This window comes from Bos taurus, chromosome 4 (genome assembly GCF_002263795.3).
Source record: "Bos taurus isolate L1 Dominette 01449 registration number 42190680 breed Hereford chromosome 4, ARS-UCD2.0, whole genome shotgun sequence".
In the NCBI taxonomy this organism is placed as follows: Eukaryota; Metazoa; Chordata; class Mammalia; order Artiodactyla; family Bovidae; genus Bos; species Bos taurus.
Window position 1 is genome coordinate 57,100,812 of NC_037331.1, and position 25,057 is coordinate 57,125,868.

The following is a 25,057-nucleotide window of genomic DNA, read 5'->3' on the forward strand; positions in this document are numbered from 1 at the left end:
TGTACTGTCATTTTATATACAGGTACTGGACTTGAGATTTGCAGATTTTATTAACCATGAAGATTCTAGAAGCAATCTGCAGCTGATATTGTGGAGCACTGTATCCTAAGGTATGTATGGATGTGAGAGTTGGACTATAAAGAAAGCTGAGCGCCAAAGGATTGATGCTTTGAAACTGTGGTGTTGGAGAAGACTCTTGAGAGTCCCTTGGACTGCAAGGAGATCCAACCAGTCCATCCTAAAGGAGATCAGTCCTGGGCGTTCATTGGAAAGACTGATGTTGAAGCTGAAACTCCAATACTTTGGCCACTTCATGGGAAGAGCTGACTCATTGGAAAAGACCCTGATGCTGGGAGGGATTGGGGGCAGGAGGAGAAGGGGACGACAGAGGATGAGATGGTTGGATAGCATCACTGACTCAATGGACATCGGTTTGAGTAAATTCTGGGAGTTGGTGATGGACAGGGAGGCCTGGCATGCTGCAGTCCATGGAGTTGCAATGAGTCGGACATGACTGAGTGACTGAACTGAACTAAACTGTACCCTAAGGAGGGAAAGAACTGGACTTTTTGGAAGAACCAAAGACCTACGTGACAGTTAAGAATAAAGGTTAAATTTACAAAATATAAGCTTTGCCATTTGATTTTCATCTGTAAGTATGAAGTTTACTAAGGTTTTATGCAGAAAAGCTTAAAAAAGCTTGGGCTTCCCAGAAGGTGCTAGTGTAGGTTTGCCATTTCAGGTTAGTCATAAGAGACACCAGTCGGATCCCTGGATCTGTAAGTTCCTCTGGAGGAGGCATGGCAACCCACTCCACTATTCTTATCTGGAGAATCCTATGGGCAGAGGAGCCTGCTGGGCTACAGTCCATGGGGTTGCAAGAGTCAGACATGACTGAGCGACTAACACTTTCACTTTTAAACATCAGAATAATTTACCTTAACCATTTGAAAAATGGAGACAGGTAGTATTAGGTTAGTTATCAGTTTTTAAATACTTGGAAAGATAGACCAAGTACTTTTATTGTTGTAAGAGTTGTGAACAATTTTTGGTTTTGTTTTATAAGTATTTTTGCTTTTTTTGTGTATGTATACACATACACTGCTTACTTAGCTGCTTTTCTTTTAAAAAGATATTTCTTATATTATTTATTAAAGTGTTTAGGAAGATATTAAAATGATTTATTTACCTACCATATTATCGTCATAAAGGCAGGGTGGAGATAATTTCCACTTTTGATTTACTGAGTTATCATATTGCAAACGAAGAAGGCGATGGCACCCCACTCCAGTACTCTTGCCTGGAAAATCCTATGGATGGAGGAGCCTGGTGGGCTGCAGTCCATGGGGTTGCGAAGAGTTGGATACGACTGAGCGACTTTACTTTTACTTTTCACTCTCATGCATTGGAGAAGGAAATGGCAACCCATTGCAGTGTTCTTGCCTGGAGAATCCCAGGGACCGGGGAACCTGATGGGCTGCCGTCTATGGGGTCGCACAGAGTCGGACACGACTGAAGCGACTTAGCAGCATCAGCAGTAGCATATTGCAAAATGAAAACCCAAAGTCTTCTTCCAAATTACTGTTTTAAACTGCTAAAGTAAAACAAAAGAACAAAAGACACATTAACCTCTGCCTTTGTAGGTGTGCGTAAATGTGATTCTTTCAGGGATAGTGTGATCCTTGAACAGAGTAAACTAAATATTTTAATCAAAGAGCTTCTGGAAGTGAGTGTATATTGTAACTTGTTTATTGTGTTTTGTATGTCATTACCCCAAATTATTAACTGCCTTTTTGTGATATTTATTATTATTATAAAAGATTCCAGTTGCATTCATTTGTTAAACTAACTCCTCTTAAGTTCTGCTTTGTGGTCCCAAGTGTGGTCTTGAGAATGAATGTTTTTGTCCCTCAAGGTTACTTGAAATTCTTTGTTGCTTGGGTTTAAATTTTTAAATTTAAATATATTCAGTATTTTGTTTATTCCTTCCAAGGACTTCTCTTGTGGCTCAGCTGGTAAAGAATCCATCTGAAATGCTGAATTGCGGGAGATCTGGTTCAACCCCTGGGTTGGGAACATCCCCTGGAGAAGGGAATAGCTACCCACTCCAGTATTGTGGCCTGGAGAATTCCATAAACTGTACGGTCCATGGGTTCGCCAAGAGTCGGACACGACTGAGCAACTTTCACTTTCACTTTATTCCTTCCAAACTCCAGTATATTACTAGGTGACTAATCTGATAAACTGGTGAAGGAGAATACATTTGCTAATTAATGTTTAATGTCTTGTATCTTAATTAACACTACTTTAAAACCAAAGGAATAACAAATGCAATAGAGTATTATTATGAATTGAACTTAAGATCTCTAGAATATATACATATTTCATAACTTTTTCTTAATTCTTATTTCTTAAGTACTGTTTTACGCTAGACATATTATCGTAAAAATGGCATTTTTGCCACTCTGCTATTCTATCTGATTGCTATGCCAGATTTCTTATCTGAACTCCAGGCTTCATTTAATTATCTGTCTGACATCTCCACTTGTCTATCTCAAGGGCACCTCAGACTCAGCATGCTCTAGACTGAACCAGCTTCTCTGCCAGTGTTTACTTAGTGAAGAACAGCCACAACACATCCAGTTGTATAAGAGCCATGTCTCAAACTTATCCTTGAAACCTTTTGCTACCTCATTCCTCATGTTGCTTCTACCACAGAGTCCTATTGGTCTTATGTTCATCCACTGCCGTCCATTTCCTGTGACAGCATCTGAGTCCTGGAAGACTACAAGCGTTGATTAACCAGGGTCTCTGCATCTACTCAGCTTCATATAACCTTCTGCCCCACTTCATCCAAAGTGATCTTTTGAAAATTCAATTTTACTCCCATGTGAATAGCCCTCATTATCTTCATTGATTTTTAAGATGGAGACCGTAGTTATTAATGTTGCCTAAATGTCCCCACAAGGTCTGTTACCTGCCTCCTCTCCACCCTTGCCTCCCATTTTCACGTACCATTTTAAATAAAATAATGCATGCAAAACCCCTGTATTCTGTAAAACAAGCAAACAAAAGAAAAAGAAAACAAATAAACTGAACAAATATGAATCTGCGCTCCAAATGAAAAATCACTACATCTCCCTGTGGGTGCCTCTTCACTATCTTTATTATCATTATGTCTGCCTGCTGAGATGTAGACACTATCCTGAAGGTTCTCTTTTTATATACTTTTGCTTAAAAAAAAAAAATAGTATGATCAGAGTGAGAGATTGATTTTCCTTAGAGATTTCCCTTACCAGAGTACACTAAAACTGTCTTGTTACTGGGTCTGCTTGTATGACCACTGAAGGTGTCCTCAAGAGTTGGTTCCTATGTAACCTGGGGTAAAAGTCTTTTTTCAGGTTCCTCTGCTTACTTGACTGTTGATATTCCATTTTCATTGTTTATTTTTGCTCCTTGGTGACCTCTTCTTTTTTCCTTCTCCCAATCCCTGCCCATGATAGGGATTCTGTGCATTTTGTTGCTTTTGTCAGATCTCACCTGCTTTCTGTTGAGGTCCAGCCATTCTTTACTCTCAACCCAAGCATTTCTTTAAATAAAGCCTTCTTTGTCCCCTATCTTCAGTTACCCCAAGCCCAGGTTCGTGTAATTTGTTACAGATATTGCTAGCTCTGCATTTCTTTTCTTTGGATCATACCTTATTTCGTAATTGCATACTTAGTAACTTGTTTTATTACTATTTGTCTGTCTTTCTCTTAACCATTAACTAAACTGAGAAAGAGATATGATATAGCATTATAGTATCTTCAGGTCTCAACCCAGAGCTTGGCATCTGAGTATTTGGTGAAAAAAATGTGTGGAAATCAATGGATATATGTAACACTACTTCAGCCTGAAGTTTTCTATGAAACAGAGCTAGCATTGTCCCATATCCATTTTCTTTGAAGATAAACTATGAAGTTTAAGGTTTCTTGAAATTATACAACACTTTTATGAATATATTAACAGTATTATCAAAACTGCTTTTAAAATAAGTACTTCATCTTATTGACCTTCCTTCTGAATTTTTTTTTTTTTTCATTATTCCTCAAATCCCTGTGTGGTTTAGAGTATAGAGGAACTTGCTAATGTTTAAGTTCATATCAGACCTCAGTAGATGCTTGTAAAGTGAAGAAGTGAATTATTTACAAACAGGAAAGTATCCTTCATGTGTATTAAATTGGTTGTAGAATGATTCATTGATGAGGATTACTGAGCACCAGGTACTACTCCATTTTCATCATCAAAACAGATGCCTTCAGCACTACTTTCTCTTTTCTTTGCCATTGTAAATAAAGGTCTTGGTGCCCCATTTAACTTTTTTTTTTTTTTGCTTTCTATTTGGTGAAGTCCAAAGATATCGTTTGTGGTTATGGTTAGAAATTTATTGAAACATGAAAATCCCTGTTGTTCCATAGAAGTCAAAATAAACTATATGCTAGCCCAACCCACACTGTCTAGGGTGCTTCTTGAAATTACATCTAGAAAAAGTGTAATGCAGAGATTTCTACCAAAGCATGCATAATCTTCAGTTCTGTACACTTGGGCTTTTTCTGAGCATTTTTGGAAATGTAGCATTTCCTTCTCATTTAGACGTAGTAAATGAAAAAATATGTCTAATTGAACCTTATCAAACGTTTGTCTTTAAAATGCAAAAGCCTAGTACACCCTAATGGCATGGAGTGTTTAATATATACAATAATTCTTTGTCGCTTTTAGTCAAACACATTGGAAATTCCTCACTAAATCTAATTTTATCCCTTGTTGAGGTCATTCTCCATGATAAGTTAGGCACTTAAATGACACATATTAACCTAGAAAGATGGAAGATGGCTGGGAGGGGAATGGGGAAGTGGTGTGGGAGCATTTGGAATATGTGTACCTTGTTCTGCAGAATCTTCTCTATAAGAAGGCAGGGAGGATTTCAACTCTTAAGAAAAAGTAGTTTTCTTGATCACCTGATGATAATTTTCATACCCAGAGCTGATTAAATCATAATTGGTACATATGTATCACTATCCTAACCCATAGATAACATGCTTTTAATAATTTCAGTATTTCGAATACGAACTACTAGGTATAAGATAAATAGATATAAAATGAATAATATTGTAAGTCAACTGTCTTCTACAATATAAAAAGGGAAAGGATTTTTACAAAATAATGTTTCAGTATTTCCTTGGAAACAGAAGTTGAGGACTGTTTAAATCAATCACTTTTAAAGGAATTAAACATGTAATTATTAAGAATTGATTTTGTTTCCATTGAAGTATATCTGTCATCAGTTTGGAGAGAAATTTTTTTTGTGATAAATGTGATTAAGTAGAAGAACTGAAGCACTGTTGGTGTGTTGGTAAATTGTTAGTGTCAGATATATGACACATCAGGGCTTCGTGCGATGTTGTGTGTGTGTATGTGCTCAGTAATATCTGACTCTCTGTGACCCCATAGACTGTAGCCTGCCAGCTCCTCTGTCCATGGAATTTGCAAGGCAAGAATAGTGGAATGGGTTGCCATTTCCTTCTCCATGGGATCTTCCCAACCCAGGTATTGAACCCACTTCTCTTAGGTCTCCTGCATTGGCAGGTGGGTTCTTTTCTGTCTGAGCCAGTGGGGAAGCCCACAGGTTATATTAATAATAGGTCATTAAAAGAAAAGCCAGTATTGCTAGTGCTCGTTGATTTACCTGTGCTGTACGTTAATGCATACTCTTATGTCTTGGTCATTTATGAAAGGCATAAACTATTTTACCTTTTGCCTTCCATATATTTATTGCTATTTTTTACAATATAATAAAATGCCTCTTTCCTAAAATGGCTGAGGTCCTTTGTTAAATTTCTTTTTAAAAATTGATTTCAGTAAGAGCAGAGGCTATATTTAATTGTAGTCTTCCTTTTGTAAATAAATAGAAAATGTTTATGCATTTTGGACAAAATCTTAGTGGCAGGAATGCTGTCTTTGCTCAAGTTAAGAAGTCTCATACAAAACTTCTGAACTTGCCCAATATATGGTCATTTCTGGGGATGAATACAGCTGTAAACGTCAACTTGTTCCCCAGTCCTCTGCACTTCCAACACATACTTGAGAGATGACCTGAGGGACTGTGTTGGTCTTGGTCATTTTAGTCCCCACAATCAGGAAGCTACCCTGATATTTGTGCTTGGAGCTCCATGATGCCTGGCATTTCGAAGATATTTCTAGATCAAGACCTTTTTGCCTTTTTTTTTTTTTTCCCTCACCATAAAAGGTAAGTTCTTTTTGTGGAGTTTGATTTTTTTTTTTAATGATAATGATACAAATTGATTGAAATACATTAATGCAGCTAACTGCATTATGTACTCTGATGCTAGACCCATGCTGTATCCTGGCACATGTCCCAAATGCTCCTGTCCTCACCTTGACAGCTTTTTAGTTCTGTGACTTTATTTATATGCTGGCATCATGCAGCTGATACTTAGTCTTAAATTCAGGAGAAGAGAATTATTTTGTGTTCAAGAAACTTTAAAAAAGTAAAGTTCAAAGGTGAAGCTATTTCAATAACAGATCATCTCTTAATGAGAGGATTCTTGGTTAGCCCAACTAAAGTCCATCCTGATGCTATTTCTGAGAGATTTCTGTGTCCTAGGGCTGTGTTTCCATAGAAGCGGTTTAGAAATCACTTTATGCTTGTCATGTTAGGCTCTCTAACAAAAACAACTAATAAAACAGATTAATAGTAGAAGGAAATTTTCAAATATCATTCCAAACTATTGTTTCATTTGAACTGTTATAAATAATAATCTGGGTTAATTTTAAAATGGGCTACCTACCATGTGATTTTTTTTTCTCTCATATGTCCTACAATTCTGCCTATAAGAGTGCTTTATTGATAACATTTAAGCATAAAAATTATAGAAAAAGCAAGAGAGTTCCAGCAAAACATCTACTTCTGCTTTTTTGACTATACCAAAGCCTTTATTGACTACATTAAATTCTTTGACTGTGTGGATCACAACAAACTATGGAAAATTCTGAAAGAGATGGGAATACCAGACCACCTTATCTGCCTCCTGACAAATCTGTATGCAGATCAAGAAGCAACAGTTACATCTGGACATGGAACAGTAGACTGGTTCCAAATCGGGAAAGGAGTATGTTCAGGCTGTATATTGTCACCCTGCATATTTAACTTAGATGCAGAATACATCATTCGAAATGTTGGGCTGGACAAAGTACAAACTGGGTTGCCGGGAGAAATACCAATAACCTCAGATATGCAGATGACACCACCCTTATGGCAGAAAGCGAAGAAGAGGAACTAAAGAGCCTCTTGATGAAAGTGAAAGAGGAGAGTGAAAAAGTTGACTTAAAACTCAACATTCAGAAAACTAAGATCATGGCATCCGGTCCCATCACTTCATGGCAAATAGATGGGGAAACAATGGAAACAGTGACAGACTTCATTTTTGAGGGCTCCAAAATCATTGAAGATGGAGATTGCAGCCATAAAATTAAAAGATGCTTGCTCCTTGGAAGAAAAGCTATGACCAACCTAGACAGCATATTAAAAAGCAGAGACATTAGTTTGACAACCAAGGTCTGTCTAGTCAAACCTATGGTTTTTCCAGTAGTTGTATATGAATGTGAGAGTTGGACTGTAAAGAAAGCTGAGCACCAAAGAATTGATGATTTTGAACTGTGGTGCTGGAGAAGACTCTCTGAGAATCCCTTGGACTGCAAGGAGATCCAACCATCAATCCTAAAGGAAATCAGTCCTGAATATTCATTGGAAGGACTGATGCTGAAGCTGAAGTTCCAATACTGTGGCCACCTGATGCGAAGAACTGACTCATTTGAAGAGACCAATGCTGGGAAAGATTGAAGTGGGAGGAGAAGGGGACGACAGAAGATGAGATGGTTGGATGACAGCACCGACTCGATGGACATGAGTTTGGGTAAGCTTCGGGAGATGGTGATGGACAGGGAAGCCTGGCGTGCTGCAGTCCAGGGGGTCACAAAGAGTCAGACACGACTGAGTGACTGAACTGAACTGAAACATAAAGAGATATAAGATGACAAACATGCATAGTCATGATCAGATGTGTGTTATATGCTTGAAGTATTAAAAGTGATGTATTCCTGACTTAAGCACAGTTATCAGAACAGTCTTATTGAAGGTCTCTACCCAGTTTTTGTCTCTTTAGATATTGACTTTATAGACACATACATGCCTGGAACTCTTTTCTCCCACTGTCCTTTGAGACTGGCAAAGGAAATTGTTGGTAGATAACAGTTTTGTTCAGAACAGGTTTCTATGATGTGTGTTTTCTCTTGGGTGCTTAAAAAAAAAAAGAAAGAAAGAAACTGGCTCTTAAGGTAAGCCTAAAACAGAATAGGTGGAAAATGTGTAATATATCCTACCCACTTTCTTCTTTGCGTATTGATTTTTAGGGAATTGTGTGTTGCCCAGAGTCGAAGTTTGTGGTCTCTTTATGTAATGATTTAGGGAGTAATTGAAATGTAGATAAAAGGGAAGAGGATAAAAACACATGTTAATGGAATAATGCAGAAGAGTGTGAGAAAATGCATATTGGTCTAGATGGAATACTGCCGAGAAGGAAATGGCAGTGTGGGTACTTACACTGTGAAACTGGCTGTACCGTCTAGAGTACTGCTCTCTGTGCTGTCAGCGCCAGAGAGAGATGTCTGGAACCTTTGAATGTTGCCTGCTCACCTCACCTCTCCCTGGTCAGTCCTTCCCCTGCCTTTTTTTCCATGTCAGTATTTTCTGGGTGCTCATTCACCTTCTTATCCATCACCTTCCTTTTTATCCTGATCCTTCGCATTTCATTAGGGAAATCAGTGCAGGAGTCAACTTCTCACTGGACATTGGTATTGTTTTCAGTCATTTCCTCTTCACTGATTATTATCTTGACCTACATTTTGCTCATATGGTTCTATGTACTTCGATTCCTTCTGTCCCATCACAGGACTGTTCTAGTATTTCCTTTTCCTTGTAGCCTGTTTTCTAAAAGAATGTTTTAATGTCGAGGACTCAGAAATGTTGCATGTGAAAAAAATGAACCAAAGACCATAACCAGAATTTTGTTGTTGTTGTTGTTGGCAGAATTATACTTTCTCCTTTCCTAATTCATTCACTTTATATTTAGCTAGAATTATGTTGATAGAAAATGAAGTTGTACACTAACCTTTTTATTACTGTGGTAATCAAGTTGATTATCATATACCAGGAATTCAAAGAGCAGCATTGATCAAATAAGTAAATGGCTTTTAACTAGCTGTTTGATGTTGGATTCTCTAGAAGCTACACTAGAATCTACACCAGAATCTACTAGGATCCACACTAGAATTATCTAGAATGCTACACTGAGGATTTATTTACAAATAATAAAGTGAGAGAAGAGTTAGGAAGTAATAAATGGGAAAGGGCAGGACAGGGAAAGGAAAGAAGAGATGTGATTTCAGGCAAAGTCTCTCTAATTGCAACTGAAGTTTAAAATTTTGTGGGAGTTTCTGTAGTATGAGTTATGTTACTGTTTCAACCCAACTTAAATGAACTGGACATTTATACTTCTATAGTTGTCAAACACTGACAAAAGACCACAGGACTAGAGGATAAGGGAGGGTGGATGCTTGCCACAATTGGACAAAAGGGGTCTAGTTAACCTTAGGACAGAACATCATCTATGAGTGCTCTTTTTTGAAGCAAAATTACACTGAAGTGTGAGAGGTGCAATATGTACTATAATGTGCACAAGTCTTGTTGAAGAATCATGTGATAGAATTGGATAATTTCTTCTCTTTCCACTCCGTCACTCAACTCCATTCTAAATCTACATCATTTTCTATGTTTTGGTTTTAGCCCGCTTCATTGATTGGAGAAGTGAGTCAGGAATATTTTCATAAGACATGGACATTCTTATTTAGTTCTGCACTGAAATTCAACAAGTGATACTTTCTTAAGGATTATTCATAAACATTTTAATGAACTTTTTGTACCTGGTTTTAAAATCCATTGATCTATCATGTACTTTGAACAGTTACTTTACCCAGGCATAATACTGTAATGTCATTTATTGGTCATTTAGAAAATATTCATTCACTGAGTTCTGTAGATTTTCCAGATGTTGATGCACTTCATTACACAGCATAAACAAATCCCATTTTTTAATATCACCACCAATCTAATCAGAAAATATAGCACTGGGAAGCTGTTAACGCTCTCAGAGGCTATTAGAAATTTTTCAAACTTCTAACTTCTGCTTGAAAGCCTTAATGTTATTACTGACAATGAATATTCTCAGTTGTTTTCCTTGAAGCAACAGTATTACCTCTCTGTTGATCACTCAGTTGTGTCCAGCTGTTTGCAATCCCACAGACTGTAGCCCACTAGGCTCCTCTGTCCATTGAATTCTCCAGGCAAGAATACTGGAGTAGGTAGCCATGCCCTTGTCCAGGTGATCTTCCTAACCCAGGGATCGAACCTGGGTCTCCCTCATTTCAGGCAGATTCTTTACCAAAAATGTCTGCCCAAAACCCAAGCCTGAAAAATTGTAGTCTGTCAGTCAGTTGTTCCTTCAAGTGAAAATGATGCTATATGAAAAATGGCTAGTTCAGTTGACAGTTAAAGCACACACACGCACGTAAGTGTACTGTTCCTTAAAACGCCTCTTACCGTTTAGTATGCAGCAATTGCTTTCTGTTTACTTGCCATTTTATCACACAGAATAAAAAAAAATTTGAGTCAAGGGTTTATATATAATATAATTAAGTTTTTTTTTAATTGCTTCATCAGGGACATTCTTAGACAAACATTTGTTATAAAACTTGCTAGTATGTGACAGTGAAGAGTATAAAGATGACTAATACTGTTTGATATCCTGGCCGTGATTTGTGATAAGGCACCAGCGATTTCTCCATCAGTGCTTTTTCACTATCGGTGCAAGTTTCCACACAGCAAAGAAGGCAAATGGCATCGTAGTGTTATTATGAAAATAATTTTGCCATCGTGAATTCCAGGAAGGTTCTGAGGGACCCTAGGTATCCACTGAATATACTTTATAAACCACCGCTTTGAAGAAAGCAAACATTCTTGGCACTTTCCATCTTGCCACCCACTTTCAGCTCGTGCAATCACCAATTAATTCAGTCTCTAAATAATTTTGGAAGGAAGTACTTCAGTCACCTTCCTTCATCTTCCTTGTATAATCCTACTCTGAACAGAGCTCCATTATGATATCTTTATGATGTAACAGTTATTTATATTTTCTTGGATATTTTCTTGCAGCAGATCTACTCACTCACATACAAACCATAGTTTCCAGAAACTACCAAATTAATATTCCTTGTCTGTTTCTGAGAATTTTATTGTATTCATTTTGTGAGGATATTTTTTGACTCTGAAAGGATCAGAATAATGACAGTCACACTTTGTGGTTTTTGAATGCTTTATCGTTCACAAAGCACTTCTGCATGTGTCATCTCTTTCAGGCCTCACACCAATACTGTGAGGTTGGCAGGACATTGTCATTATCTCTGTGTGAGTAATCCCAGGTTGAGAGAGGGGATGTGTGTTGCTTAAGGCCACAAGGAATGAGTGGCAGAACAAAACTGAGATGCTCTATTTTCAATCTCCAGTTTCCTCCACTGTAGAGCCCTGTTTCTTTTCTTGTAATAATTTAAAGTACATTTCATACTTTTTCCCCTGGTCTATGCAGCACATTTCTGTTAGCATTTCATATCATACGATGCCTGCACAGGCTGTTAACTTTGATAAAAATACTGTGCAGCTAAAGAAATGACCACGACCCGTAGGCTCTGTGATCTCAATGAAGGCCCGATGCTGCTCAGAATTCTGTTGTAACCATGAAGGGTAATACCTTTTTAGCCGTAATAAATATCATCCAACCCAGGTATGAATTTTCCAGCTTCAAGGAGAACTGTAGAAAACAACTTAAGTAAACTCTACAGCCAATGTGAGGCAGAACAAGAAGAGAACAAAGATTTGCTGAGTAGTTAAACGTATTAGAAAATCAAGTTGACTGACTAATCTATAACCATATGATGGGATTTGTAATACAAAAGGCTGAAGTACTGTGAATTAATGAAAAAGTGTTTTGATGAGTTTACAGTGGCAAAGAGTGTTTGCATATTATAGAAATTAATTAAACATTAGTTTATTATATTTTATTGTGGCCAAAGGTTCTCCTTCGTGTCCAAGAAGATTGAACTGAGCTTCTCTGCATTTACTTTGTTTAATTAGAACTTTTAAAATGTTTAAACAAAATTTGTTAGGTAATATTTTTGAAACACTGAAAATGATAGACAATGATAATATGTATCCATATAGTCACTATCTAAATTTCTCATAGTTTAGCATTTTGGTTTGCTTCTTCTCTTACAGAAATAAAATACTGTGAGGCAATTGAAGCTTGGTGTGTAGCCTTCCTAGTTTACACTGGTCACTCCCCAAGGTTAATTATTATGTAGAATTTACTATTCAGTTTTCATCATGCTTGTTTTTATATATAGGTACATATATTTGCACTGATAAATCTCTAGTACTTTTTATGTTTTAATACTTTACAAAATTTGGTATCATTGTATATCATTTGACAATAAACAGTTTTTCACATCAACATTGCTTTTAGGATTATCCGTCTTAACATATGTAGCTCTGATTGAAGTATTCAATGCACAGTGTTTATTAATGACTATGCTGTAATTCATGACTCCCTGGTGCCACAGATGGTAAAGAATCTGCTTGCAATGCATAAGACTGGTTCAATTCCTGGGTGGGGAACATCTCCTGGAGGAGTGATGGCAACCCCCTCCAGTATTCTTGTTGGGAAATCCTATGGACAGAGGAGCCTGGCAGGCTATAGTCCTTGGGATCGCATGGAGTCAGACATGACTGAGCAACTAACACTTTTGCTTTCATGTTTACATTCTATTTTTGATGACAATTTGACTGCTTCCAATTCTTGCTATAAGAAACAAAGTCACAAGAAACATTCTTACATATATTTCCTTGTGCACATGGTTAAGAGTTTCTTTAAGATATATAGTAGAATTGCCTTATAGTCTGCTCAATATGCTTCTTCAGCTTTGTTAAGTCCTACTGCCAAATTATTTTCTTTCTTTTTTTTTAAATTGTAAAGATCAGATTTTACTTTTTATTTTGAAACACTTTTTACTTATAGAAAAGTTGTATGGTAGTACAAAGAATGCTCAGAAACCATTTACACAGATTTAAGAAATTAATTTTTTTGCCCAGATCTTAACACTTTGTCTTTCTATTTTGTGTGTGTGTGTTCGTGTGTGTATAAAGTATTGTTTTTCTCACCAGAACCATTTGAGAATTAGGTTGCTTTGATCATATCTCTTCACCCTTTAATACTTAAGCATGTCTTTCCTAGAACTGAGAACGTTCTCTTACATAACTACAGTACAGTTTTCAACTTTAACACTGAAAATACTCATGTCCTTATTGTAGTGTTGTCAGTTGTCCCAATAATATCCTTATAGAAGTTTTTATTTCCCCTAGTCAAGGATGACATCGTGTTAACCCATCACATCTCTTCAGGCTTTTTAAATATGGATGATTCTTTAGCCTTTGTTTTTGGGACATTGATATATGTAAAGAAGAGAGGAAGTTAAGTGTTTCTCAGTTTGTGTGTATCTAGTGTTTTCTCTGGAGAAGGCAGTGGCACCCCACTCCAATACTCTTGCATGGAAAATCCCATGGATGGAGGATCCTGGTAGGCTGCAGTCCATGGGGTCGCTAAGAGTCAGACACGACTGAGCGACTTCACTTTCACTTTTCACTTTCATGCATTGGAGAAGGAAATGGCAACCCACTCCAGTGTTCTTGCCTGGAGAATCCCAGGGACGAGGGAGCCTGGTGGGCTGCCGTCTCTGGGGTCGCACAGAGTTGGACACGACTGAAGCGATTTAGCTGCAGCAGCAGTATTTTCTCATGATTAGATTCAGATTATATGCACTTTTGGCTGAGAAAAAACTAATATTTTAGTGATGACCTATCCTTCTCAAGGATTATTTATTAGCATTGATAGCGTTAATCATTTTGGAATGCATTTACATATTTTAATTGACTAAAATTCTTAACTGTGTTATATATATATATCCAGTCATATCCAACTCTTCACAACCTCATGGACTGTAGCGTGCTAGGCCTACCTGTTCCTCACCATCTCCTGAAGTTTGCCCAAGTTCACATCCATTGCATCAGTGATACCATCCAGCTATCTAAGCCTCTGTTGCCCTCTTCTCCTTCTGTCCTCAATCTTTCCTAGCATAAGAGTCTTTTCCAATGAGTCAGCTGTTTGCATCAGGTGTCCAAAATGTTGGAGCTTCAGCATCAGTCCTTTCAATGAATATTCAGGGTTGATTCCCTTTAAGATTGGCTGGTTTGATCTCCTTGCTGTCCAAGAGACTCTAAAAAGTCTTCTCCAGCACCAGTTTGAAGGCATCAATTTTTCGGCACTCTGCCGTCTTTATGGTCCAGCTCTCACAACGATATTTTACTACTGGAAAGACCATAGCTTTGACTGTATGGACCTTTGTTGGCAAAGTGATGTCTCTGCTTTTCAACACACTGTCTAGGTTTGTCATAGCTTTCCTGCCAACAAGCAATCATCTTCTAATTTCATGTCTGCAGTCACCATCCACAGTGATTTTAGAGCCTAAGGAGAGGAAATCTGTCACTACTTCCACTTTTTCCCCTTCTATTTACCAAGAAGTGATGGGGCTGGATGCCATGATCTTAGTTTTTTTAATATTTAGTCTTTAGCCAGCTTTTTCATTCTTCTCTTTCACCCTCATCAAGAGGTTCTTTAGTTCCTCTTTGCTTTCTGCCATTAGAGTGTTATCATCCACATATCTGAGGTTGTTGATGTTTCTCCCACCAATCTTGATTCCAGCTTGTAACTCATCCAGTCCAGCATTTGCTACTTTCCCATCTATGAATAGCACTTTATGACAGGCTGAACTAAACAAATATACAGTGTTACGCAGCTGCTAATACAGTCACCTTTGTGGTAATGTTTGATAGTCTCAAGCCTGTGAAGCACATTATCATGTAGGCATTTTAAATATAAAGCTTTAATAAGAATAGGAAAACCACTTTAAAACAATGTTGAGTTGCATATAAATTATTCTTCTATACTTTAATTTTTAATAAAAATTAAAGGCATTGTTGACATTATTTTATTATTTGGTTCAAGAGTCATTCAATTTCTCTTCCATATTTACTTTTCTCCTTTGGAAATTAATAAGTAAAGGGAAATACCTTGAGATGTTTTAAATATCCTGTTTATAATAAAACCTTTTCCCTTAGATTTAGCATCCATTGATGGTGCTTGCCTAAATCAGGTTTTACTACTGTAGTTGGAAAACTGTGATTTTATAACTTCATTACTCCTTTGTTCTTTCAATATATAGTGACTTAGATATTCAGTTGAACTTGAAGAAATACTTGTGAGCATAAATTCATAGTCTAAATATTAGATTCAGGATTTATTTTGTTAAATTTCTTTTCTTATTAGCCAGGAAAAGAAATTCCTGTTGGTTGGCTTTTGAGAAGAGAAGTTAAAATGGTATTCCTGTTGCCTAAATCAATCGAGAACTAGTCTGAAATCACTTATTGATTAGTTTATACCTCATTCACTTCTATTAAGGATTAGAGAAAGCTTTTCAAATTAAACACAATAAAACAGGACAAAAAAGTTAAAAATCATGATTAACTTGGTGGTACCATTTCATCTTGATAGTTGAATATTGCATTCAGGTCCTAGAAAATCAGCAGCTAAACCAGAGAGACAACCATGTTGAATTAGACATGATTTCTTTGTTTCATAGGACAAAGAATCCTATAAGTGCTTAATAAAATATATTTAAGCAAGAATAGAAGCTCACTTAATTCAAATAGCTTATAACTTAATTGCATGACATCAAGAGGGCTAATTTTGTGCTAAGTCAACTCTTTTTATTGAAAATTTATGCACTGGTAAAAACAATAGCTCCAACCAGTGCAGACTTACTTAGAACTTTATTTACAATTTAGGGTCACAGGTCTCAATTTCCAGAGATTGTGGTTCATTAGGTCTTAGGAAGAGCCTGGGAACATCACAGGTGATCTTTGGATCACACTTTGAGAAAGAGTATCTCAAACAAAAACACAAAATTTGTAATTTTATTGTGATCAGGTCAGTATTGCAGACTTTATAAAGTCAAAGTATTAGTCACGTCCAACTCTTTGCAACCCCATGGATTATAGCCTGCCAGCCTCCTCAGTTCATGGAATTCTCCAGGCAAGAATACAGGAGTAGGTAGCCATTCCCTTTTCCAGGGAATCTTCCTGACCTAGGGATCAAGCCTAGAGTTTATAAAGAGGCTTGTAAAATTCTTCCAGTAATCTCATATTTAAAGTATAATAACTTTTAGAAATTCTTGTTAAAAGTAACAGGGTAGTTAATAAACAGCTAAATATTAATAACTGAACTGAACTATTAGAACATAGATTATAGTTGATTTAGTAAGTCAGGGGTCTAGTCTTTTCCATTCCAGCCCAATACCCATGCTTATTAGTATTTTTATAACCTCCTTAGTTTTTCATTAGTTTATTAACTTAATTAGTTTCAGTGGCTCAGCATAGATGACTTTTTAACTTGTGTACATATTCCAAGTTATAAAAATGTTGTTATTTCAACTTTTAAAAAGAAGCTTATTTTTTTTAAAAATTCATTATTTTGTATTAGAAGAGACAGGCCACCAGTTTCTAAGATTTATTATTCTTTTGCAATAACTTGCTTTAGCCAAGGGCCCAGATTTCAAGAACTGTTCATAGGAAAGTAATTTCCAGTGGTGTCATTGCTAACTAAGTAAATGACTTTGACATACATAGCTCTGGCCTACAACTGGCCAGCCTGAAATAATTAATCAGAAACAACAACTATTTTAGTAACACTGAATTCCATCCTTACAGTTTATGAAGTAGGTTAATTGGAGATCTTCTGTCAGTAGAGACTTTCACAATGGCTGTTGGGTTAATAAAAATATCTTAAATCTAACTGAATGTGTAAGCCTTGGATGGGTCTGTGATTTCTCTTAAGACTGTATGGGAGACATTTTATTTGTTGCCTGGGATTTATTGCTGCAGTTCTCTTGAACACTATAGGAGAAGCAACTGATAAAAGTTCTGAAACTATACTGAAACTTTGCCTCTTTGTTTTATTAAATGTAGCAAATATAACATTCAGTAGCACTGCTACATGCATCCTTGATTTGCAGCTCTTTCAAACAGAAGATGCTTATTTTCACAAGAAATGTGAAACAAGGATTGAATAGCTTCAAAGTGTATGTACAGAAATTGGTAGGACCCGTAAAACATTGGTTTACCATGCCTTGTTCATGACTTGTGCAAGGCAACGTTAGGACAGACACAGTGACTTAATTCCCAACTTGGAACATGTGTTTATACTTTGCTGTTTATTTATAAGATCATAGATGCTAGGCAAAACTATTTTCACATAGGGAAAGGATGACTAAGAGAGAACATTCTTATTATTGTGCTTATGATTCAAATCTCCTGTCCACCACAGTCCTTTGAATTTTGCTGCTTATTAAAGTACAGAGGCAAGAGCATTTCTGTAGCTCATTATTTTGTAAGGGAAAGTGAGAAAAATGAAAAATACTGTTGAATTTCAGCATTGTAAGACCCTTGCCCCAAGAGAAGTCTTGAAGACCTTCAATTCAGAGTAGAGATCTAAACTTGTCAAAAATATTACATTTACTTCTATTATTTTATTATTATGTAGAAATACATGATTTTTAGAGTATGGGGGAATGTTGACAGTTATATCATCTCTAATTTTTTTGTGCCTTATATTAGAATTTTGTTCAAGTGCTTATTTTCCAGTTTGATGATTTTTGAGGTGAAGGGTTTCCTGAAGTTCAGTTCAGTTCAGTCGCTCAGTTGTGTCCGACTCTTTGAGACCCCATGAATCGCAGCACGCCAGGCCTCCCTGTCCATCACCAACTCCCAGAGTTCACCCAAACTCATGTCCATTGAGTTGGTGATGCCATCCAGCCATCTCATCCTCTGTCGTCCTCTTCTCCTCTTGCCCCCAATCCCTCCCAGCATCAGAGTCTTTTCCAGTGAGTCAACTCTTCGCATGAAGTGGCCAAAATACTGGAGTTTCAGCTTTAGCATCAGTCCTTCCAATGAATACCCAGAACTAACCTCCTTTAGAATGGACTGGTTACTATAATTAAATTCTAATCATATGTAGCTGGCTTTGTTGTTGTTTTCTAAATGGAAAAAGTAAAGGAAGTGGAATAAGTATGTGCATGTTAAGTCAATTCAGTCGTGAACTACCCTGTGCGACCCTACGGACTGCAGCTTGCAAGGCTCTTCTGCCCATGGGATTCTCCAGGTGAGAGTACTGAAGTGGGTTGCCATTTTCTTCTCCAGGGGATGTTCCCCACCCAAGGATCCAACCCACATCTCTTAAGTCTGCCTACATTGATAGGCAGGTTCTTTGCCACTAGTGCCACCTGGGAAGTGCAAAGGAAGTAGAATAATTCAGTCAATGTTTTCATTCTGATCAGCAGACCTCGGTTAGTTGTCTACTCAGTATCCATTTCACTTTGCTGCTTTCCCTTCTGTACTCCTACTTTCTTTGTGCAGCTGCTCTGCTTTCCAAAGCATCCTGACAGATGTTTCAGGAAAAGCTGAGCCTTATGCCAGCTCCAGTAGTGGGATTGCTTTGTCTCAAGTGAATGCCCTCTTTCATACCTCTAGCAGAGTCATATGAAGAGGGTCAGGTGAATTCCTAAACTCACTGATGCTAAATGCAGTGCTGCTGATGCCTTTTGGGAAAAATCTTTTTAATCCTCACCTGGAGACCTTCCAGAACTGATTTTCTGATTCTCTTTCTCCCCTGCTGGGATACTGGCTGCTTCCTGAAGCCAAAGGAGAACTAGCTTAGTGATAAACATTCATAGTGGATTAAAGAGCAGAGAAAAACATTCCCAATTAGGAACCTTGTAACTCCCCTGTGAGTGCACATGCACATTTGTGTGTGTGTGTGTGTGTGAGAGAGAGAGAGAGAGAGAGAGAGAGAGAAGGAGAGAAAGAATGAGAGAGACAGGTATCAATAGATGAGGAACATCCTGGATAAGAATGTACAACTGCATTTTTCCCCCAGAAATTTACAGGGAAAATTAAAATGTGCCATTTGTGGTTCTACTTTAAAGTCCTGTATAAACCACATCATCTGCATGCCTTTGATAAAATGTCCTTTTTTCTGTTCCCCTCCCCCTCAAAGATGCTTATTTTTATTCACTGAAAAACTTCAGAACGCTCATGTGGATGACTGGATATAAAGTCATAAAGCCAAGCCTTCTGAAGTGGAAAGGTTTATTGCCTAAAATGATGTTCTTTTGATGATACAGTTAGTTTTCTAATATTTGCATATTTTGGTGCCTCAAATGGTAGAATTGGACTTCTCATCTTTTGCCCAAAATATGTTTAAACCTGAGAAACCATTTATTTGCAAATTTCAGTTTATTAGAAATCATATCCTTAAAATTAAATTTCAATGCAAATGTAAAATATGGGATGCACTTTGAAGCATTCCTTTTTTTCTTACAGAAGAAAGAAAATACAGCTACAGGTAGTCCTTCACATGTTTTCCTGTTTTTCCGTCTTGTTAGGCATTTTAAAACAATGTTCTTAAAAAAGAGAATAGCTTTAAGAATATCTGCTTGGGGCCTCCTGGAAGGTGAGATGGCAAAACTGGTAGTGTGTGATGCCGCACTCCTGTGACAGAGAAGATAATCGCAGCAAGGTCTCCAGAGTGATTTCGAGGGGAACTGGAATTTTCCAAGAGAAAGTGAAGTTAAATTTGTGAAGAAAAGACAGTTGGGGGGAAATGTTATTTTAGATACATATTCTGGTTGTACATAAAGAGTTTGAATTTCAAGAGGACTATAAAAAAGAAATTATAATAATCAAGACAGGAAATTATTAAGGGCTTGGGAGAAAATTTCAGCCGAGAGGGAGTGTGGAAGATTAAGTATAAATTCTCCCAGCCTGGCTGACAAGCTGATGAGCACTTTTATAGATGAGGAATGCAACAGTAACAAAAGAATGATTCCAACAGTGTTATGTGAGAGTCGGGGCTTGGTTTGTGTTAGAAAGAATGAAAGTAGAATTTGAGCAGAGAAGTTTCTGAAAGAAGGAGAAAAATAATGGTTTGCCAAAGTTTATTCTGAGATTTTCCTCAAGATGGACACCCTTGTCTTTCATAGTTGCCTTTTGGTGGGTGGTCTGAGGGTTTCTGTATCTGACATTTCTTTTACTGTTGAGAGAAATAAGGTGAAAATTCAGAGAGGAGAGAATATATATGGTTTTTGAAGTTAAACTAAATGAGTATCTTCCTTATTTTGCCTGTTGTGTGTAGTAAATTTTATTTGATGATGCAAAATTGGCTATATTCAAATAGAATGGAATATCTTCCTAAATCTTGTTTGGGAGAAATGTGTCACTCATTGCTAGCCATGTTAGCTGTGCCAAGGCTGAAAAAACACTATATTTTAGGTCTGAACATGGAGAATAACATGAAAGTTTGTTATTTAGCAGCTTTTTTCAGTCTGAGCAAGATGCTTAATGACTTGAAGCAGAGGGTATGGTTGGATGTATGGATGGAAGGCTCTCTAAGGAACAGAATGGCTTCTGTATGTGATCTAGAAAGTGTCTGCAATGCAGAAGAAATAGTACTTTTTTTTTTTTTTTCCTGTACACATGCAATGTCTCTGTGTGGAGGCAACCACAGACTCTCTTAACCAATGGTAAACTGTGAAGAATGGTGGAGACTGTGATAGACTGATCTGGACGCCAGATTATAGGTTTTAACTCAGCTCAAAGTGATTGTTGACATGTGGGAATGCAGTTTTGCCAGAATTTGCAGTTTTTGTTTTGTTCTGATTTTTAGAAGCCTGAAATTTTCATTTTTCAGTGAAATTTCACACACACACGCATATGTAGTTAATTAAAAAGCGATTTTGCTACACTTATGTGTGAGTTGAACAAAACAAGTCTTTGAGCCAGATCTGCCCTATTGCTACAGTTTAGGTTTTCTTCTTTCTGGTTTTCTTAGATGTTTATTGAAATAATGATAATTTGCATAGCTTTATACTAGACTTTCTTTCAATATTCTAAGAAATTCCTGTTAGGCGATTTTTTTACTTGCTGCTGCTAAGTCGCTTCAGTCGTGTCTGACTCTGTGTGACCCCATAGACGCCAGCCCATAAGGCTCCACCGTCCCTGGGATTCTCCAAGCAAGAACACTGGATCGGGTTGCCATTTCCTTCTCCAACGCATGAAAGTGAAAAGTGAAAGTGAAAGTGAAGTCGCCCAGTCGTGTTCGACTCTTAGCGACCCCATGGACTGCACCTACCAGGCTCCTCCGTCCATGGGATTTTCCAGGCAAGAGGACTGGAATGGGGTGCCATTGCCTTCTCTTTTTACTTAGGTGATGTTTAAAATTTTACTTAAATTGAAAATAAGGTTCCTAACAGTACACATGTTATTGGAGTGTGGGAAGGATTATAAAAGAAAGGATAATCAGTTTCTTTAATTTTGTTGTTATTACCATAAACTGTTATCAATATTTCTTATAGAATTTTTTAAATAATCAAGAAAAGGTATCTTTGAAAGACACTATGGACACTCAGGGGTAAAAGATGAATATTTATTAAAAAGTCTCTTCAAATAAAACCCTCACTGCAGTATTAAATTGATATATATATTTTTAAAAGATGTCTCTATTTTCAGGGTTACCAAAGCTAAGTAATGATAGTATATTTTCTGTTGGAAAAATATAGATAATACAACCCTTCATTATTTGTGTGATTCCGTTCTGTTTTTCCCACAATAACAGAATTCTGGCTATATGATAACCTTTTGGTTTACATAAAACTCTGGAAGTACAGGAAACTGTAGTAGTTTGAATCAAATTACCCTTATGGGTGATTGGCTTCAGAATGGGCATCTGTTTCAAAGATAGTAGGTCACTGGTCCTGTGTACAACCTGACTGAAAAATACATGTGGATTTGACATATCAAGAGAAAGAGTTAACATTTGAAACAAAGCTGAATGTCATGGAGTAGCAGATGGCCATGAGGGATCATAGAAAGCCCAAAATTTATAATGAAACATGCTGTGGATAAGATGAGGATGCAGACATTATGAGAGACATGAAAACATGCAAAAGTGAGGACTGGAGTGTTCTAGAAGCATCCAAGACAAGATTTCTGCTCCAGGGAGCAGTCAGATGAGGAATAGCTGGACAACATTAATGCAGAGAACCAGGATGAAGATCCATGAATGCTCAAGGCTGAGAGCTCTAAGCTGCCTCCCACCCTTCACCCCCTGATCTATTTTTCACCTTCTGTCAAGCCTCTCTTGGTTCTTCAGTCACAAGGTTTTTTCTTGTCTCTAGGTGTTTGCCCATATTGGCCCTTCCTCTTGAATTAATCCAGTTTCCCTTCTCCTTTCCCCTTTACTGTCTCCCACTCCCTCTGTGGTTCAGCAAGTCTCATGCAAGATTGCTTTTCCTCCAAGAAATCTTTGACTGACTCCTTTTCTCCTCACCCCCAGAACCATGGAATTTTAAAAAAACCTTCCTGGAACTGGTTCTCTATTTTTTGCCCCCACCCTTCTTACGCCCTCTTAGTTTGTCCCTCTTTATACCCTGTCAACCATGTTTACAGCCTCAAGCCCTCCCTTTTCTCTATCCCATCTGACCCAGTGTTGAATCCTTATTATTTCATTTGGATCATGGGATTTAGCCTCAAAGTAGCTTTCTAATGCAGTTCTCCCAATCCAGCATTTCAAATCATTTTTCATAAAGTAAAGGAGAAAATCATATCATGCTGCTCAAAAAATTACCACTAAATCTCTAATTAATACTTGAGAAGTGAAAAAGTCAAAGTCTGTTGCTCAGTCATGTCTGACTCTTTGCTAGCCCACGGACTGCTGCCCGCCAGTGTCTTCTGTCCATGGGCTCTCCCAGGCGAGAATACTGGAGTGGGGTGCCATTTACTTCTCCAGGGAATCTTTCTAACTCAGGGACCAAACCCACATCTCCTGTTTGGCAGGTGAATTCTTTACCACTGAGCCATCAGTGAAGCCTTATTAATACTTGGAAGCCTAATTAATACTTTCCCTGATGCTGGGAAAGATTGAAGGCAAAAGGAGAATGGGGCAACAGAGGAAGAGAAGATTAGATAGCATTACTGACTAAATGGACATGAATTTGTGCAAACTCTGGAAGACAGTGGAGCCTGGCATGTCCATGAGGTCACAAAGGGTTGAACATGACATAGCAAATAAACAACAACCAACGTGAGGTTCCAGTCTCCTGTCCTGCTTCTGACCAACACTCACCTGTGACGATTCTGAGGGCACCAAATTCAGCCATTGACTACTTCCACCCTTTTTCTTCTCAGCACCCCATTCATTCCATTCCCATCTCCTGGCTTTCCTCCTCCCTCGACCCCCATATATTTTTAAACTGTTTTTAAGGTGGTACTTCTTCCATTCTGCCATGATTTGCTTGCTTGTTTGTTTTTCCATCACACGTATAGTCTCACATTCAAGAGGAAGTAGAATAGAACTTTATCTATTCTTAAGCACCGTGATTTGAGGACTGGTCCCAGAGCCAAACTGCTAAGTTTCTGTCTCTACTTCTTATTTTGTGGCCTTAGAGATGTTGCATAATCTCTCTTTGCCTGTGTTCTTATCTGTAAAAGGGAAATCATGAGTGTTTCTGTTACAGAGTTCTTGACCAGACTGAATGAGTGAATACATGGAAAACACATAGGAGAGTATCTAGCACATACCAAATGCTTAATATATGTTGTCATAGATTGTCAATGTATGAAACATTTTGTTGTAATGCGAGTGACTTTTTCATAAGTTAGCAAGTATACAAAAAGAAAAGTAATAAAGAAACTCATCATCAACAATAGAAATTATTTAATTGAGTAAAGATTTAGTGAATTGGTAAATTAAGGCATTTTCTACTTCATTTTGGGCTTGGGTGTTAAGGTAATAAACATAGTTAACACCTCTGGAGTTTTAAGAATTTCATTAAAGAAAGCTCAATGTGAAGATGGCTACTTTTTTCTTAACACTGAATTTTTAAGCTCTTTAGAGTAAAGGTAAGATCTGTGCTTATTATTATTATTTTTTTTTTCCATTTGAGCTTTTGATGTCTTTTCTGTCTTATATTACTTCCATTAATGAGAATGCCTTCCAGATCATGGTTTAGCCTGTCGATTTAATTGCCTTTCTCAGGAATAACTGGCTGTTTCATAATAATTGCCTGAATGACTAGATTAGAAGTGAAGCTGAGTACAAGTTGAAGAATCCAGTTTCAAAATGTGATTTCCAGTACCGGATTGTGAGACACTGATCAGTTTGAGTTTGTATAGTTAAGTATTTTTTGAAGATATGCCTTTGGTGAGGGAATACAGGGCCTCTCTAACAATCTGCAATTTCCCTATGCGTTTGGAACAGTGGGAGTGGCCTACAGTAGGGATGATGGATTCCCTAACAGATACTGCATTTCTTTTCTCTTCTCTAGTGAAGCTAATGTGAGTCTTCCTCCTGCCCTCCACCTCACCTCACCCTTCTTTCCCATAGCCCCTCTACCACCAAGGTTCTCAAAAACTGGGGGATGACATTTAGATGGTACCGACTGATTTGTTCCTGGTTGGCCATTGTATTTGTCTGTCTGGAGGTTTTGGATTGCAAATGACAGAAATACACATCAATCTAGCTTTAGTAAAGAATTAAAAGGAACAGATCAAGGGGCATGGAGAATGGTTCAATGATGCCTGATACTGGAGGTCCAGGGGTGAAACTGACCTCAGAAATCAAGGTACTCAAATGATGCTGTGACATTGTTCTCCCTCATTGTTCCATCT

General features: G+C 37.5%; 1 protein-coding gene across 4 annotated transcripts in view; it reads left to right on the plus strand.

Annotated features, from left to right (window-relative positions):
* The window catches only part of IMMP2L (inner mitochondrial membrane peptidase subunit 2), a 961,484-nt gene that overhangs the window by 339,601 nt on the left and 596,826 nt on the right, over window positions 1-25,057 (plus strand). Inside the window, exon 5 of one of the 4 annotated variants that reach the window (XM_024991062.2) lies at window positions 23-24,517. The exons of the other annotated variants lie outside the window; for them this stretch is intronic. Within the exon in view, the coding sequence (XP_024846830.2) occupies window positions 23-35 (13 nt within the window). The 3' untranslated portion in view covers window positions 36-24,517. Of the gene's footprint in view, window positions 1-22; window positions 24,518-25,057 lie in introns of those variants that run through there. 4 annotated transcript variants of the gene reach the window in all.